Raw genomic sequence first — 16,322 nt, 5'->3', positions numbered from 1 at the left:
TCGCTGCCTGGTACGGAATCCTTGGCCTTTCTATAGAAATCCCATATTGAGTTCAATTTCTTTGGCTCTTCTTTCCCCTCTCTCCCCAAAAGCCGGATTCCGATATGGATCAGGGTGCCAGTAGCGAAGGAGCCAGTTCCGCCTCATCTGCTGTGAAGAGGGGGCTTTCGGTCGATTCGGGCCAAGAAGTGAAGCGGTTCAGGACTGCGACGGGGGCAATAAGTGCAGTAAGGGTCACATCTCTCCTCCCCCCCCCCATTTCCTTGTAGACAAAATTCAACTCTGCCTGTACTTCTTTGCATGTCTTCTTCTTGGTGAGCTGTGCATGTTTCAACAAGGACACAGCAAATTGCCGTCCCTTTTCCATGTCAAATGTGCTTTCAGATGTGCTGCTTTATTATTATTATTATCATCCAGGTATTCGGACGCAGCCAATCGCTGCCTGGGGCTGATGCGCTCCTTTCAAAGCCCATTGACAAGCAACACACGGATACGGTCATCAACTTCCTCATTAGAATTGCTTGCCAGGTACTGTGCACTTCTGTTCAGTATGATTTGCTTGGTTGGTGGGGAAAAGCCAGCATCACTGCTCCATTGAAGGGAGATCTGCAGTGTTCCACTTGCTCTTCTCCTCCCTTGGACTTTTCATGGGCAGTGTGGAGTGGGACTTTTTTGCGGGCTGCAGAATGCTTTGCTTCTCATCCCCACTGGGATGCCTAGCATAGGAAGGAGGCAATGAGGAAGACTAGGCTGGGGAACTGTGTGTTAGCATTTCACACCTCCGTTGCTGATGTGTGACTGTTACATCGCATGCAAGTGTTTACTATCTAGGCTTGGAAAGCCTGAGAACGGAAGCTAGCCTTAGCTCTTCCGCTCTGTTGTGTTTTTGTACTTTTTACTTTGTGCTCTCTCTCCCGGAGCTGAAGTGAGAGGACGTTATGATCACTTTTGTCCTGTATACACTGCTTAATTAAAGCTTAGAATGAGCACACCAGTCTCCACTTTGTTTCTGCTAATCTCGTATTCCGACACTGTGCTCTGTAATTAAACTGTAACCAGAGCAGCTGTAATTAAAAGAGTGCTTTCTCCAGTACAGTGAGGCCTTCTTGTTGGTGCTGCCACCGGGGGCTGTCCTGTAGGAGATGATTTATCCAAAAGGAGGTCCAGGGGGCTATTTCCTTCTGCATCTATGCATCATAGGGGTTCCTCCCTGGCCAGGAGAAAACACAAAATGCATAAGAAGCATCCCAGGGCCCAGAAATGGAGGAGATCTCCCAAATCTTGGAGTAGGTTTGAGAGATCTTCCACCTCCACCTCCAGGAGGTCTTCTACTTAGCCCCTTCTGTCCAAACAGGCACATCCTTCCACCTCCCGTGTCCTTTGGGCCACCACTGAAGCAGGTGTTGTGGGGTGAATCTGCTCTTCTTCTGGGCCCTGAAGTGCTTTTTATACATTTTGTGCCTTCTTCTAGTTGGGGAGCAACCCCTATGGCACACAGAAGCAGGAGTAATAGCCCGCTGGGCCTCCTTTCAGAGAAGCATCCTCTGTTCAGATCCACAAACGATAATTCATAGTAGCAATTCCCTTTTTGTTTGCATTTGTTAAACGGTGGGGCTTTTCTGTAGGGGGAATCTGCTTCAGCATGCAAGTCTAGCTTGTCATCTTCTGTCCCTCTCTATACAGCAGGGATGGGCAGCCTAGGGCCCTGCAGTGGTTGGGTTCCAATGCCCATCAGTGCTAACCAATATGGCCAGTGGGATGATGGGAGTTATAGTCCAGCAACTTCTGCAGAGCCCTTTAAACTCTCTGTGTTGTGTGTGTGTGTGTGTTGGGGGGGGGGTATTGTTTTGTTTGTTACCATGGTATATATTTTTGTGTTTATGTGTTTTTATATTGTAAATTGCCCTGTGATCCTTAGAGGAAGCGTGGTATAGAAATTATTGTTGTTGTTGTTGTTATTATATTGACAACAACAGTCATAATATTTGCTCTTTAGTCAATTTTCTTGTTACATTTCTAGGTAAATGACAACTCAAACACGGCTGGGTCTCCAGGAGAATTGCTCTCTCGACGTTGTGTCAACCTTCTGAAGACAGCTTTACGACCAGACATGTGGCCGAAATCAGAGCTCAAACTGCAGTGGTTTGATAAGCTTCTAATGACTGTGGTAGGTTCATGTCCCAGCCTTAAACAACTTTGTGAGGCATCAGTAAGAAACAATATAATTAAATGCTTAATAAAGTACCCTGTGTGTGTTACGAGTTGTCATGTTGCACCCAATGTATTGATTCATTCATATATATATATGCACCCAATGTATTGCTTCATATATATATATATATATATATATATATATATATATATATATATATGAGAGAAGATCCTGAGAATGTGTTGAGGTAAACAGTGTGGTGCTCGCTGTAGAGAACTTGAAATGTCATGTTAGCCTATTTAATTGCCAATTTAATTTGATGTCATGACTTGGTAAATGTTCAGCTTAATGGAATTGATTTATAGTCTCAAATAATTACTCTTGTCTTTGTTCTTGACACCAGGATTAGGATAAAAAGTCAACCGCTGAGAATTGGAAATGAATGCTAGTTTTAGCATTGTAACACTGATGAGATGTTGGTATTTTATGCAAGTATTTTTTTAAAATGTTGAGTTCCTGGAGAATTTTCCTCATCACTGCTGTGAGAATAAGAGGAAGAAGATTCTACTACACTTGTATTCCTTTTCCAACCATCTGTCCTTATTAGTTACCCAGTCTTGCATCTAACAACTTCCTAGGCAATAAGGAAATAAAATACAGTGGTACCTCGAGTTACAAACGCCCCAGGTTACAAACTCTGCTAACCTGGAAGAGTTACCTCGAGTTGAGAACTTTGTCCCAGGATGAGAACGGAAATCGTGTGCCGGCGGCGCAGTGGCAGCAAGAGGCCCCATTAGTGAAATCACGCCTCTAGTTAAGAAGAGTTTCAGGTTAAGAATGGAGCTTCGGAACGAATTAAGTTCTTAACTAGAGGTACCACTGTACAAGTGAGCGAGTGGGATGCAGCACTCTTTGTGTCCTCTAGCTTAGTGGAGGGAAAGTCAATCCTTCACCTCTGACCCTCCTCTGTTAGCACACTCTGTTAGCACACTTATTATAATTTACCTCTGCTTAGTGATTGGTATCCCAGGTTTCTATGCTGGACACAGAAAAGATGGTTCCCCTCTTCTGTGTCCAACGTGGCAATGCAGTAATCTAGCCCCTTAGCAGGCCAGTAACTTTGTGGCTTATTTAAAAGGCTGCATTAATCTCGCTGCCATGCAGTTGTTGTCTGTTGCTGAGGTGGGGTGAAGGCTTGCTGGTTGCAAGTTCTTCGTGGACTGGGGCAGAGTTAGCATATCTGTAGTAACTAAAAAAAGTAAATGGGGACATGCACAGTGTATACTTTTCAGCAAGTGTGGAGGCTCTCAGCTGATGGTATAGACTCTAGGTAGCCTTTGCCCAACCTCCCAAGGAACCTCTTTAGGCATTCACTTTGGAAATTCACTTTGTCCGGTACAGTTTGGAAATAGGCTACTTGAAGGACCACCTGCTCCCATGTGAATTTTCCTGCCCGTTAAGGACTATTGTTGTGGAGGGGAGGGACTTGCGCATGCCTCTGTCTTCTGAATTAAGGTTGGTGGAGATGCAGAAAACGGCTTTCTCTGTGGCACCACCTTCAAATTCTGGTTCAAAGTTCTTCCTTTCTGACATGTACAATGCCGTTGTTGCTTTTCCAACTGGCTTTTGGCTTTACTTCTGTTCAGATTATTTTGGCTTTTAAAAGTTGTTTTGGGGTTGTATCCAGGGCTAGCCCTCCTTGGAGTAGACCCATTTAAATTAATCAACATGTCTATCTCAGGTCCCTTAATTTTGATAGGTCTGCTCTGAGGAGGACTTAATTGGATACACATTTATGTATTGCGTTTTATAGATTGGATCTTTGTTTTGTTTTGCGTGCCTTTGTTAGCTGCTTTTGAGCAGTATTGCCTAGAGAGGAGACAAGACGCTATAGATTTTATGAATGAACGAGTGAATGTGTCAAGAAAGGCGGCCTGGAGCCCTTGTGTTTCCTACAGGGATGTTGTTGCAGCCTTGTTCCCTTGGCTTTTTTTTCCTGTATCCTTGAGGTCAGCCTTGCCAAACATCTCTGTGGCAACAACAACAACAACAACAACAACAACAACAACAACAACAACATTGACACTGCTGCTTCATGTATGTGTGTAGAAAGGAGCTGGAAAATGGGAGAATTGGTTTGGAAACTAGGTTGTGTGACTGTGGTGGGATGTGTGTGTGTGTCTGAAGCATGCAAAAGTAATCTGAAAATGTGGACAGCTGCAGGAGAGGGAAGCTCGTATCTTTAAACATCTATCCACACCAGTAATGTGTTTCATTAAACATGTTCTGCATCCAAATTGACCCTTAACAGCTGCCTAATGAATACCAGTGGTATGAGCAATAGCCTTACCCGTTGCTGTGTTTTGATGCTAATTGCCACATTTTGCGTTATAAGCATCAGTCTGGAATATTTATTTTATTCATTAGCTGGTGTGTATAGCATAGAGCTTATACTATACATGTCTATTTAATGAATAAAATAAATATCTCTTGACTGCGGCTTGCATTGCAAAATGTGGCAATTAGGCTATGGATGAGTTCATAGTTTATTTTCAGACTGCACAGACATCCAAATCTTGAAAACGCTACGAATCGGTTGACACAATGGTCTCTTTCACAGCGTACCAGCTATGGGTCTTGATGTGCAAGGTAGGACTCCCTAGAGAGGTAAAAGGAGCAGCCAGAGAGAGAATAAGCTCTTCTACTTTGCTCTCATTAGCTACGTTTTAGGCAGGCCCATGCAGAACTTGTCCAAGGTCCGGGATGGGAGTCTTGTTAAAATAATGTTAACAACTCAACAAACAGGCAGTCACTGGCGCCCCCTTGCTGCCGCCCAACTTAGCCGCCCAAGGCCCAGAGCAAGTGTACAGTGGAACCTCGGTTTTCGAGCGTCTCGGCTGCTGAACGTTTCGGAAGCCGAATGCCCCAAACCCGGAAGTGAATGCTTCCATTTTCGAACACGCCTCGGACGTTGAATGGCTTCCAAGGCGCGTTTCTCAATTTTCTCCATTCACTTTGCCGACAGCCCTGCATGGGACTGATTTTAGGTAAATCCTAAGTGGTTCAAAAGTGGAGGCCTTGCTCTTCCTCAGAGTAACGTGCAATATTATTCTCACAACAACCTTGTGAGGTAGGTGAGCAGGAGAATGACTAACTCAGGGTTACCAAATGAGCTTCATGACTGAGTGGATTATGGGCTGAGGTCTCCTCAATTGTAATCCATCACTCTTAACAGGGTTGGGGAGCCTAAGGTCCTCCAGATGTTGCTGGGCTAAGCGCTCATCAACTTTGACCACTAGCGGTTCTGGTTGGGACACAGGCTAGAAAGACCCTGCACTCTTCTCATCAAGTGGAGGGTAGTTGCCATTTCCCTCGCTTCTATTTTTGGGATGGTGGTGGTTGCTCGACGCTTGGAAGACAACCTGCAAATGTTTGTTCAGCAGTGAAATTGGGTCACTCAAACAAACAACTATATCACAGTTCTTTTCTTGGATATGTTTGTTAGACCCCCCTTTTTTTTGGTAAAGAAAGCAATCTTCATAGCAGGAGATGCATTCACATTTCCAGGTTGCAATTGAGGTGTTTTTTTTGAGCTACGATTCATTGTCCTGTGATGGGTGCTTAACTTTTCAGCTTCTTCGTCTTAACAGCAGCTGAACTGCAAGTTAACCTTTTCTTGCAGGTCACTGTGGCTGTGGGGTTTTTGCTTTGATTTCTTTTTGGTACACTGGCTTTTGAGTTCAGCTGTTTCCCCTATGGTGACTTTAGAAGAAAACCTACAGCTTTTTTACATGCCATCCTCTGATTGCTCTATAAGTCAACTGGAGAGCATTCCCATTAAAATTCAGTGCTTAGTAACGAATGTTAGTTGCGCTGGGGAAGATCAAACTGAATTACTTAACAGCTACTCTGCACATTGTCTTCCTTCTTACAAATGAAACAGTATTACACAGCGCTGTAAGAATTATCTTTGGCCTACCTTCCCCGCTCTGAATAATTGAATGCATATCTATTATTCTAGCACTTGTCAGAAGCTCTTGCGTCGTGCAACAAAGGTAGCACACATTGGGAGCCAAATAAAAAAGGGAGTCTTGCTTTCCTCTGCTCGAAGGGAGATCGTTTTGACTGGAGGCCTGTTTGGTATCAGGCAAATGGAATTGATTTGAAGAATGATCAGCAAGCTTGCTGAATAGAAGACGTCTGGGTTCAGTCATTCTATTGTTGGACACAGAGGACATAAAGATGCAGCCTGAATGTGCAGCAGCTATACAAATTTTCTTCACTCTCAGACTCAATGATACATTGCCCAGTGTGGGTTATTTGTACAGCCTGCTCCACTGTGGTTGACAAATGTTGACACTGAATTTTGTGTATAAAGATGAGGAGATGAGCAAAAACATTGGAAGCTGTTTTATACCAGACCAGGCTCTTTGTCCAAATGCACGACTATAAGATGAGGGATACCTGGCTTACTAGCAGTACATTTGAAAAGGATCTAGGGGTCTTGGTGGACCACAAGCTTAACAAGAGCCAACAGTATGATGCAGCAGCAGAAAAAGCTAAAGCTATTCTAGGCTTCATCAACAGAAGTATAGTGTCCAGATCATAGGAAGTAGTAGTCATGCTCTATTCTGCCTTGGTCAGACCCCACCTGGAGTCCTGTGTCTGGTTCTGGGCACCACAATTTAGGAAGGCTATTGACAGACTGGAACATGTGCAGAGGAAGGCAACCAAGATGATCAAAGGTCTGGAAACCAAGCCTTATGAGGAACAGTTGTGGGAGTTGGGTATGTTTAGCCTAGAAAAGAAGAGACTGAGAGGAGATAGGGTAAAGGTAAAGGGACCCCTGACCATTAGGTCCAGTCGTGACCGACTGGGGTTGTGGCGCTCATCTCGCTCTATTGGCCGAGGGAGCCGGTGTACAGCTTCCAGGTCATGTGGCCAGCATGACAAAATCGCTTTTGGTGAACCAGAGCAGCACACGGAAAAGCCGTTTACCCCGTTTACCCACCAGCTGTAGCGGCGGTACCTATTTATCTACTTGCACTTTGATGTGCTTTCGAACTGCTAGTTTGGCAGGAGCTGGGACCGAGCAATGGGAGCTCACCCCGTCACGGGGATTCGAACCGTCGACCTTCTGATCGGCAAGCCCTAGGCTCTGTGGTTCAACCCACAGCGCCACCTGTGTCCCGTAGGAGATAGGATACCTGTCTTCAAATACCTTAAGGGCTGTCACATGGAGGATGGAGCAAGCTTGTTTTCTCCTGCTCCAGAGGGTCAGACTCGAACCAATGGCTTCAAGTTACAAGAAAGGCGATGCCGACTAAACATTCGGGGGGAAACTTTCTGATGGTGAGAGATGTTAGACAGTGGAACAGACTCCCTTGGTAAGTTGTGGGCTCTCCTTCCTTAGAGGTTTTAAAGCAGAGGTTGGATGGCAATCTGCCATGGATGCTTTAGTTGAGGTTCCTGCATTGCAGGGGGTTTGGACTAGAGGACTCTTGGGGGTCCCTTCCCATTCTATGATTCCATTTAGCCCAGTATGTTTTGCCCTGACTGGCAGCCGTTCTCCAGGATCTTGGGTCTTTTCCATCACCTGCTATCTGATTCTTTCGCCTAGAAAGACCAGAGAATGAACCTGGGTGCAAACTCTATCAATGGCCCCTTTGATAAAACCCCAGTTGAACGTGAACGGGACCAATGTGTCAGTCTCCTTAAGTGCACATCAGAGGTACTATTTCATATATTGTCAGGGAAGGGGTGAAGAGATTTCATTTCCAGGGCAGGGTATGTGGGGGGAGAGGACATAATTTCTCACCTGGGAGAAAGAAAAGCCGCAGAATATTTAGTATGGTTACTTCTTACATCTCACGTTATCATAGCAATGCCATCAACACGCGCTGAACAATTGCCACCCCCCAATGCTTTTTTAAGCGAAATGGATAGGTGCCTATTTAATAGTTGCTCCTTTCTGGAGTTAGCCAGGAAGGGGAACCTGAAGATACATTGCTCGTAACCTGTGAAATAGTGGTCCTCTGCAAATTGTGCCTTAGCACACCCTGGTGTAAAGGTAGGGATTAGAAATGATTACGAATCATTTCACTCTGTCAAACCAGGATCACTGAAACCATCAGGTTTTTTTGGGGGGGGGGGAAATTGCTATAAATTGTTCCATCAATGGTACTTAGCGCCAGCCCAGCTTAACACGGCAGTCTTCCTTAATGCATTTAAATGTTGGAAAGGTGGAGCCCTTATGGCAGATCTTTTTACAGATGTGGTAAGAATGTCAGCTTCCATAGAATAATTGGAGGATTCATAGATCACAAGTAACTGAGTGTCCTCTGAATGTAGAGGCTTTATTTATTTTGTTATGGGCCACCCCAATCTCTGCTGAGGGGTAGAAAGGGACTCCAGGGGTCTTGGCACTTAACCAGGGGTTGTGTTGCGGCACCCGCCCTATGGAATGCCTTCCCATCAGATAAACAACTATACAACTTTTAGAAGACATCTGAAGGCAGCCCTGTATAGAAAAGTTTTTAATATTTGACATTTTATTGTGTTTTTTAAAAAAATTCTGGAACCTGCCGAGTGGCTGGGGCAACCCAGTAAGATGGGTAGCACAACAACAACAACAACAACAACAACAACAACAACAACAACAGCAACAATTTATTGCTTTGGAAAGGGGAATTTCAGATATTAGTGTCTTTAGAAATATGGTTTATTTTGCATATATTTATACCTGAAGTCTTCAGTGGAGGGGGCTCAGAACATTAAACCCCAAAAGTGTATCTTATTGCATCTCTCATAGCTTCAACAAGCTTTGGTCCAAAGTGGCAGCCAGTCATGGGCCTGTCTTTTGGTGCAGCCTCTCCTAACCAGTGCCCATTGAGTTCCATTTCCTCCATCTTCTTCCCAGAAGCATTTGCAGAAAAGCAACACTTCCCCTTCAGCTTCCAGTATCTCCCCCCACCCCCAATCACCCTGGCAACTTCCATTTCAAAAGCCTCCTGCTAAAGGCACTTTCTCCGGTGGTGACATCAAGCCCCCTGTAAACCTGGCACTCTCCCTTTCTTCTCTGATGCTGAAAGTCTCATGTTTTGCCAGGGTAATGACTGTGTAATCACCTGCCTTTGTCCTTTGATGGCAGCTCTCTAAGCCAAGCTCCTGAGGAAGCTGGCTTGACTTATTTTTTAAGGCAGTGTTTCTCAAACTTGGGCCTCCAGTTTTTATTAAGGACTTTTATTATTATTAAGAATTGCAACTCCCACCATCCCTAGCTAGCAAGAGTTGTGATCCAACAACAGCTGGAGTCTCAGGTTTGAGGAACACTGTCTTAACTAACGCCTTGCTACATTTGATGATCAAACCCCACATTTACAAATTTCAGAAATTATGGGGAGAACCTGACACCCAGGAATTTTAGGGGATCCTTGTCCCCTGCAAACCTGTAACAAAATTATTTAAGATAACTTGCCCAGCATAGTGAAATCATCTACCTGTGAGGGTCTCCCCTGCCTCTCAAATCAGCTTGCACAGTTCAGGCCATGAAAAGTCACAAGCAGAGAGGAGTTGCCATGTAAGGGAAAAAACTTACAGAGAAAATAGCTCCAGATGGCTCATATAGGAGATTCCAGCTGCACACTGCAGTTGAAGACAAAATATGGACAAGGTCACTCTTAAGCTACTGACCCAGATAAATTTTTATTTGATTCCTTTCTAAATTGTGGTAAATGGCCAGCTTCCATTCAAAGAGTATCATCAAGGGGAATTTGACTGGGAGCCTGGTACTGAATATCCTATTTCCTTTTGTAACAATCTCTTGAAGTCCAAACGGAGGGGGTGGAGATAAAAATTAGGGCATGCATACGTGCAGGAAAAACAAACTTTTCTTACCCAAGAAGTATACCTATTTACATGTTTGAATTAAGACTGTTAATGGAAAAATCTTAAAAGTCATGAATTTTAGCCAGGTATGTCAGAAAATTTGCAGAAGCAAGACGTATACTGACCATGTGTTGCAACTGCCTGTGTTGCAACTGGCATCTTAAACCAAGGGTTGCCTATGTGCTGCTGTCCAGATGTTGTTGTACTACAGCTCCCATCAGCCCAATCCAGCATGGCCAATGATCAAGGATGATGGGAGTTGTAGCACAACTTTTGGAAGGCATCACATTGGCTACTCCTGTAGAGGCATTCTGTCTTACGGGGAGGAGAAACCCAGGAAGGTCTCTTTAAATGGTGCTTTCCATCAGCAGTTACTAATATGTTTGTGAATTGAGAAAAGGGTAGTCTTTGCTTTTGCTTTAAATCTGCTTCCTAACACATTTAAAAAATCAAGTGAACAACTAGTTTTAATAGCGCATTACTCTTTAATGTTAAGGACAAAAAACGAATCGTAGAATAGTTTTGGTTTTCCTATTTGGTTCAGTGGGACGACAGCTTCTTTTCAGAGAGTTCGATCTACTATAGAGAAAAAGTGTTGGTTAGTCGGAAGGGATGTGTAGGAAGTGGGATCACAAAGTGAGCTCCCCATCTCTGACCTCCAGGTGTTCAGTAGCTTGGTCTCTCTCTACCTGGATGAAGACTGCAGTGTCTCAGACCATGTGACCACAATCAAAAAATGTAAAGAGGTTGGAAATGGAGATTGTGGCGCAACCCCTCTCTCCTCCCTTCCATGTGTGTATTCTAAATGTGATTCTGACCATCTTCAAAGAGCATATTCTGTTCAGGAATAGAGTGTATTTTGCCGCACAGCCCTGAAGTGTTTGGACATGATTGATGCAAGAATTAAAACCCTCACATTAAATCCTGAGGTCACTTTCTTGTGGATGTCTTGTATGTGGGGTTTGTGTGCATGTATGTGAGTATGGCAGAGTGGGAGAGACTGCTAATCTTTATCTGTCTTTTGATGTCTTATTCCAGGAACAGCCCAACCAGGCCAACTTTGCCAATATCTGTACTGGATTGGAGGTTCTCAGCTTTCTCCTTACCGTACTCCAGTCTCCAGCTATTCTGAGTAGCTTCAAACCTCTGCAGCGAGGGATTGCCTCTTGCATGACATGTGGAAACACCAAAGTTCTAAGAGCTGTTCACAGCCTCCTTTCTCGCTTAATGAGCAACTTTCCTACAGAACCAAGTATGTTGGGGAGGGGCAGCCCCCTGCTCCCCGCTTTATTTATTTAGAAAAAAACCTTGTGTGACCAGGGGAAAAGGGCGGAACTTCTCCAAATATGCGATCCTCTCATTTGTGCCGGTTTTTATGGCCTTTTTTTTTTTTAGATATTTGCACTTTCAACCCCAATTAAAAGAAAAAGTTGAAATAAGTAATCATGAGAAATACATCATTATCCAGTGGCATAAAAACTTAATAACCTGTGGCAGTTATTACTTTGGCTCAAGAAATGCGTGTCATAAATTTAATGTCTTTTGCAATTACCATTTTTCTGCTTTGAAGGTGCAGTTTTTCAGTTGTTAAACATGGCTATTTTAATAAGACAAGAAAGGGAAATTGGGTGTAAAGCTAGACTTTAGCTAACGGGATGAGAGGGAAGAGGAAGTAAGAAGTCTTAACATTGCAACTGGGAGATATGTATAACAGTGGAGACCCCCACCCCCTTGCTTGAGAGGTTGCAAGCTCTTTACATTTCAAGTAGGAAATGTGAAGAGAAGTCCTCAGTCTGCTGCAGAAACTCACTAATGGAGAATTCCAAGTCCTACAGGAGGGCAATATCTTTATTAGGCCCACCAAAATGCCACAAAGCAGTGGCAGTTCTCCAGAAAGTCTTCAGCAAGCTTCATCAGGGATGGGAAACTTCAGGCTAGGGGTGAAATCCACGTGTGGACATTTGCGTCCATGTGCTCACCGCTTGAATGAAAGTCAGCAGAAATAAATACATATGAATCTATCTTGTGTTCGGTTTATTGTTAACTGTGGCGTAGGTACTTCAAGTGTTGCCTCAAAGTATGAAGAACTGGAGTGTCTCTACGCAGCCGTTGGGAAAGTTATTTATGAAGGACTTACTAATTATGAAAAAGCTACAAATGCCAATCCTTCTCAACTCTTTGGTAAGTTCCTGCCTGGTACGTTATGTTATTAGGGCTGGGCATTTGACTGGTCAAAACAGATTCGGCCAGTTGACTGATCATATATTGTCAAATATTTTTAAAGCTTGGGCATTATGAAAGCAGCAAAGAAGATATTCAGCTTAACAGTTCTAGTGTAAGTGCTTTTGGCTGTGTAACAGAACTTTGCTTCCTCCTCTTTTTTCTGCACATGCCCTAAATCTGCTCCAGAGAGTTAGGAAAAATTCAGATGTGTGAACACATCTTTAAGAGATTTGATTCTTGCATTAATTACAAGAACCAAATTTGATAGTACTTGTAAAAATTGACAGATTTTGTTTTAAGCATGGGTTTTGTTAACATTCATGTTCTTACATTTTTTTAATATGTTGTCTTTTCCTGCAAGGAGCTCAGGGTAGGTTACCTAGCACGCCTCCATTTTTATCATCACAAAAACAATCTGTGGTAGGTTAGATGGAATGTGTGGGTGGCACAAAATTGCCTGATGCGTTTCATGGCTGAGTGAGGATTTGAATGTGGATCTGGCCTTAGCCTGGCCCTCTGGCCCTCAGGGTTGGCAAATGCTGTCCTCCAGATGTTGTTGGACTCCATACCCCATCAACATCATCCAGTATGGCTAGTGATCAGGGATCAATGTTGTAGTCCAATAATATCTGGGGAGTACCATGTTGGCTACCCCTGCTCTGCCCAGTAGGCAGCGTTTTTTTGGCCACTGCTATTTTTCCTGTTTGGAGATGCCTGCAGTTTCAGCAGATAGCCAGTCTCCGAAGTTGGTTAGAGCGTGGTGTTTATAACACCGAGGTCTCGGGTTTGATCCCTATATGGGTTGTCTGCATATTCCTGCATTGCAGGGGGTTGGACTAGAGCAGGGGTCAGCAGCCTTTTTCAGCCGTGCGCTGGTCCACCATCTCTCAGACCATGTGGTGGGCCGGACTATATTTTTTTGGGGGGGGGGGAATGAATGAATCCCTATGCCCCACAAATAACCCAGAGATGCATTTTAAATAAGAGGACACATTCTACTCATGTAAAACCATACTGATTCCCCAACTGTCCATGGGCCGGATTGAGAAGGCAATTGGGCCGCATGCGGCCCACGGGCCTTAGGTTGCCTACCCCTGGACTAGAGATTATACTTGAGATACCTTCCAACTCTATAATTCTATGATTCTTAGATTCATTTTGCTCTGGTTTCTATAAAGGTGGGGACAAGGTGTCCTCACGTCTGCCTTTACGAACAAACGGCACCATAATAAGATAAACTAAAAAGGAAGAGATAAGCTGCCACCCACACATTGAATATTGCAATCTGACACTTAATGGATCATAAGTGGCTATTGAAATGTGGCTAGAGCATTCATGATCCTCTAGCAGATGGCTCAAGAAAAATAACGAAAGCAGATGTTGTTTGTAGAATAGGCTTCTCCTTGGGAATATGTGGGGTTTTTTTTATGAATGAAGCCATCAAGTGTTAATGAATAAAATATTTACTTATTCTGTCCAGCTGCTTAATAGCCTCAAATATATTCATGTCAAAGACAATTTAAGCTTTTTGACCTGCTTTATGTTCCTTTTGAACTGTTCAAACCTAGCTGACAAGATCCATTTTATCTTGTAGGAGTGTCGTCTCCTTCTTCAACCCCCCCCAATACATTTGGTCAAGAATTGCATCACTTCTATAATGTATTTGCAAAACCCATGATTGATAAGCCAGGACAATGGTTTGGGTGTAATGTACAGGCCTCTTGTAGTGAGGTCTCTGGCAACGATTGGCTGAGCTTCTCTTGCTGCCATTGGTTGAGCAGCTCTGATGCCCTCTAGGTTCTAGGACCACCACTCCCTTACCATCTGCCATGCTGGCCATTGGAGTCTTATGACCTCTCTAGGGCACTAGGTTGCTTAATTCTGGCATCGTGGAAGAGCAGACTTTAGAAGGCAGCTGGCCAGTAGATGCAGGATAGCTAGGAGAATGGAGCTGGTTCCAGAGCGCAGGGGAATGATGACAAGAGGAGAAGACTAGGCTAGTTGGAGGAGTCACAAAGGAGGAGATCATATTGGAGAGTGAATGGGCAGAGAGAAGTGTTTCACATGACCAACAAAAGTAATAAAGGCTAAAATCCACACATTGGGTCAAAATAACCAACACATTCTTTAGCTTCATCCCTTTACAGTTTGTTTCAAAAGCACTATTTAAACTAATAAGCTTATATGTTGGCTGCAAGTTGCACATGATCACCAGACCTATTCTGTTTCTTTGTTTTCCAGTACAATAGACTCGTTTCAGAGACAATGCTCATCCTTTGCATCCGCAAATAAGCTTCTCCTCTTTCATTCACATATTAACTTTTTGATTAAACAAGCAGGGGGTGGGTTTCTCTTTTGTCTCTTGTCAAAGTGCCTGAGCGGGTAGCACGGATGTGTTGAAATGATTAAACAATTTGGCAAGTTGGGTCTATCCTCAGCTTGCCACAGAATTGCTTCTGTCAATAACGCGGGGCCTGGAATTGCAATGGCTTGGAGAGCTGGCTGCTTTAAATGGCAAATGTCCTTCACTATCCTAGCCTGTGATCTGGGTAGACAGATGTAATTTCACTTTGGGAATTGCCTATTTGTCAGGTGTCAGGTTGTGCTGTAGAACACACTAACCAAGAAAGATACTTCTTATCATTTGTCTAGAACACTCCAAGGTTATAGAGCCTAGTGTTGTTGTGTCCCCCCCCCCCAAGATAGTACACACTGTTACTGAGGACATCCCCCCCAAATCCCAGCAACTCTATAAGCAAAGTGCAGACCCTTATAAGATGCAAAATGACAAGCATGCTTTATTGAAAAGGAGGCAGGAGGCTGAGGCGTAGGGGGAAATAAGCAGAATAAGTTACTTAATCTCTTGGCTACCAAAATTGGAGTGTCTAAATCATTTGGGGGATTTCTGCAGAATTACTGAGTTATGGCTTGATAGCAAGAGCCTTGGAGATTAAGTGGCTGAGTTTTGACAGCAGAAGCGTTTGGCCTGCCGCAGGTGTGAGGGCAGGAGGTGCCTCCGTAGATAGCAGTCTGGCTGTTTTGCATTCAGTAGAGCCTCGTCAGTTGTCAAATGCAAGACCTACCCTGGGAAATGTTCAGAAGTCATTTGAACATTCACAGAGAGAGCGCTTGGCTTGTTTCTACTGGTGATTTCTTAGTCAAACATTTTGTTGTATACTGTACCGAACAATCCGCCACCATTCATTGGGCTGGGGGATCTTGTTATATACCGGCCTGCAGGTTGGGTTGTATCCAACCAAATTCTACTCCGAGCAGACTCCGTGAAATTAATGGACCTGTGTTAGTCATGGACATTAATTTCAGCCAGTCCACTCTTGAGTAGGACCAGGATTGTTTACAGTCAGATGAAAATGACTCGACTAGGCATTCGGCTTAATAAACTCTGGTTAAAAGAGTAGGAATGGGCAAGTGAGATTTGAACTAGCCATGGGAATGGGATGTGAAGCCATGGGAAAGATGGCATCTCATGAAGGGATGGGATGCTCGGATGGGAGCAGTCATCCAGTGCAAGGGAGCTCCAATCCCTATATTAGACTGCCTACAGACGAGGCAGTAGTTGTTGGGTTGAGTAGGGAGAAATGAATTTAGCGAGGATAGAGAAATATGTGTTTTTATAGTGTAACACCAGTTGAGGTTGGCGTGTGGGTGAAGTCGGCTTTGATGCGAAGTAGACAGTGGAGGAGACTTTGGAAAGGAGCTGAATCCCGCATCGAGCCATTTGACTGTCCAGTCTGTAACTCTATTAGAGAGGAGTCATTCATTGGGTGGAAAGATGGTTGCCAGAACTCACCCAACCTGTTAAAAAATTATATCAGGCATAGGCAAACTTGGCCCTCCAGATGTTTTGGGACTACAACTCCCATCATCCCTAGCTAACAGGACCAGTGGTCAGGGATGATGGGAATTGTAGTCCCAAAACATCTGGAGGGCCGAGTTTGCCAATAATAATAATAATAATAATAATAATAATAATAATAATAATAATAATAATATATTATTTATACCCCGCCCATCTGGCCGGTTTCCCCCAGCCACTCTG

General features: G+C 43.9%; 1 protein-coding gene across 3 annotated transcripts in view; it reads left to right on the top strand.

Moving 5' to 3' along the window:
• The window catches only part of TRRAP (transformation/transcription domain associated protein), a 157,927-nt gene that overhangs the window by 59,533 nt on the left and 82,072 nt on the right, over nt 1-16,322 (top strand). For all 3 annotated transcript variants that reach the window (XM_035131728.3, XM_035131726.3, XM_088657252.1), the window contains 5 exons: nt 93-227; nt 418-528; nt 2,021-2,167; nt 11,078-11,291; nt 12,095-12,220. In XM_035131728.3, coding sequence (XP_034987619.2) covers nt 93-227; nt 418-528; nt 2,021-2,167; nt 11,078-11,291; nt 12,095-12,220 — 733 coding nt within the window. The remainder of the gene's footprint in view (nt 1-92; nt 228-417; nt 529-2,020; nt 2,168-11,077; nt 11,292-12,094; nt 12,221-16,322) is intronic.

The sequence above is a fragment of the Zootoca vivipara genome, chromosome 13, assembly GCF_965207765.1.
Source record: "Zootoca vivipara chromosome 13, rZooViv2.hap1.1, whole genome shotgun sequence".
NCBI lineage: Eukaryota > Metazoa > Chordata > Lepidosauria > Squamata > Lacertidae > Zootoca > Zootoca vivipara.
Note: the sequence above shows the minus strand (reverse complement) of the source record. Positions and strands in the feature narration are given on the sequence as shown.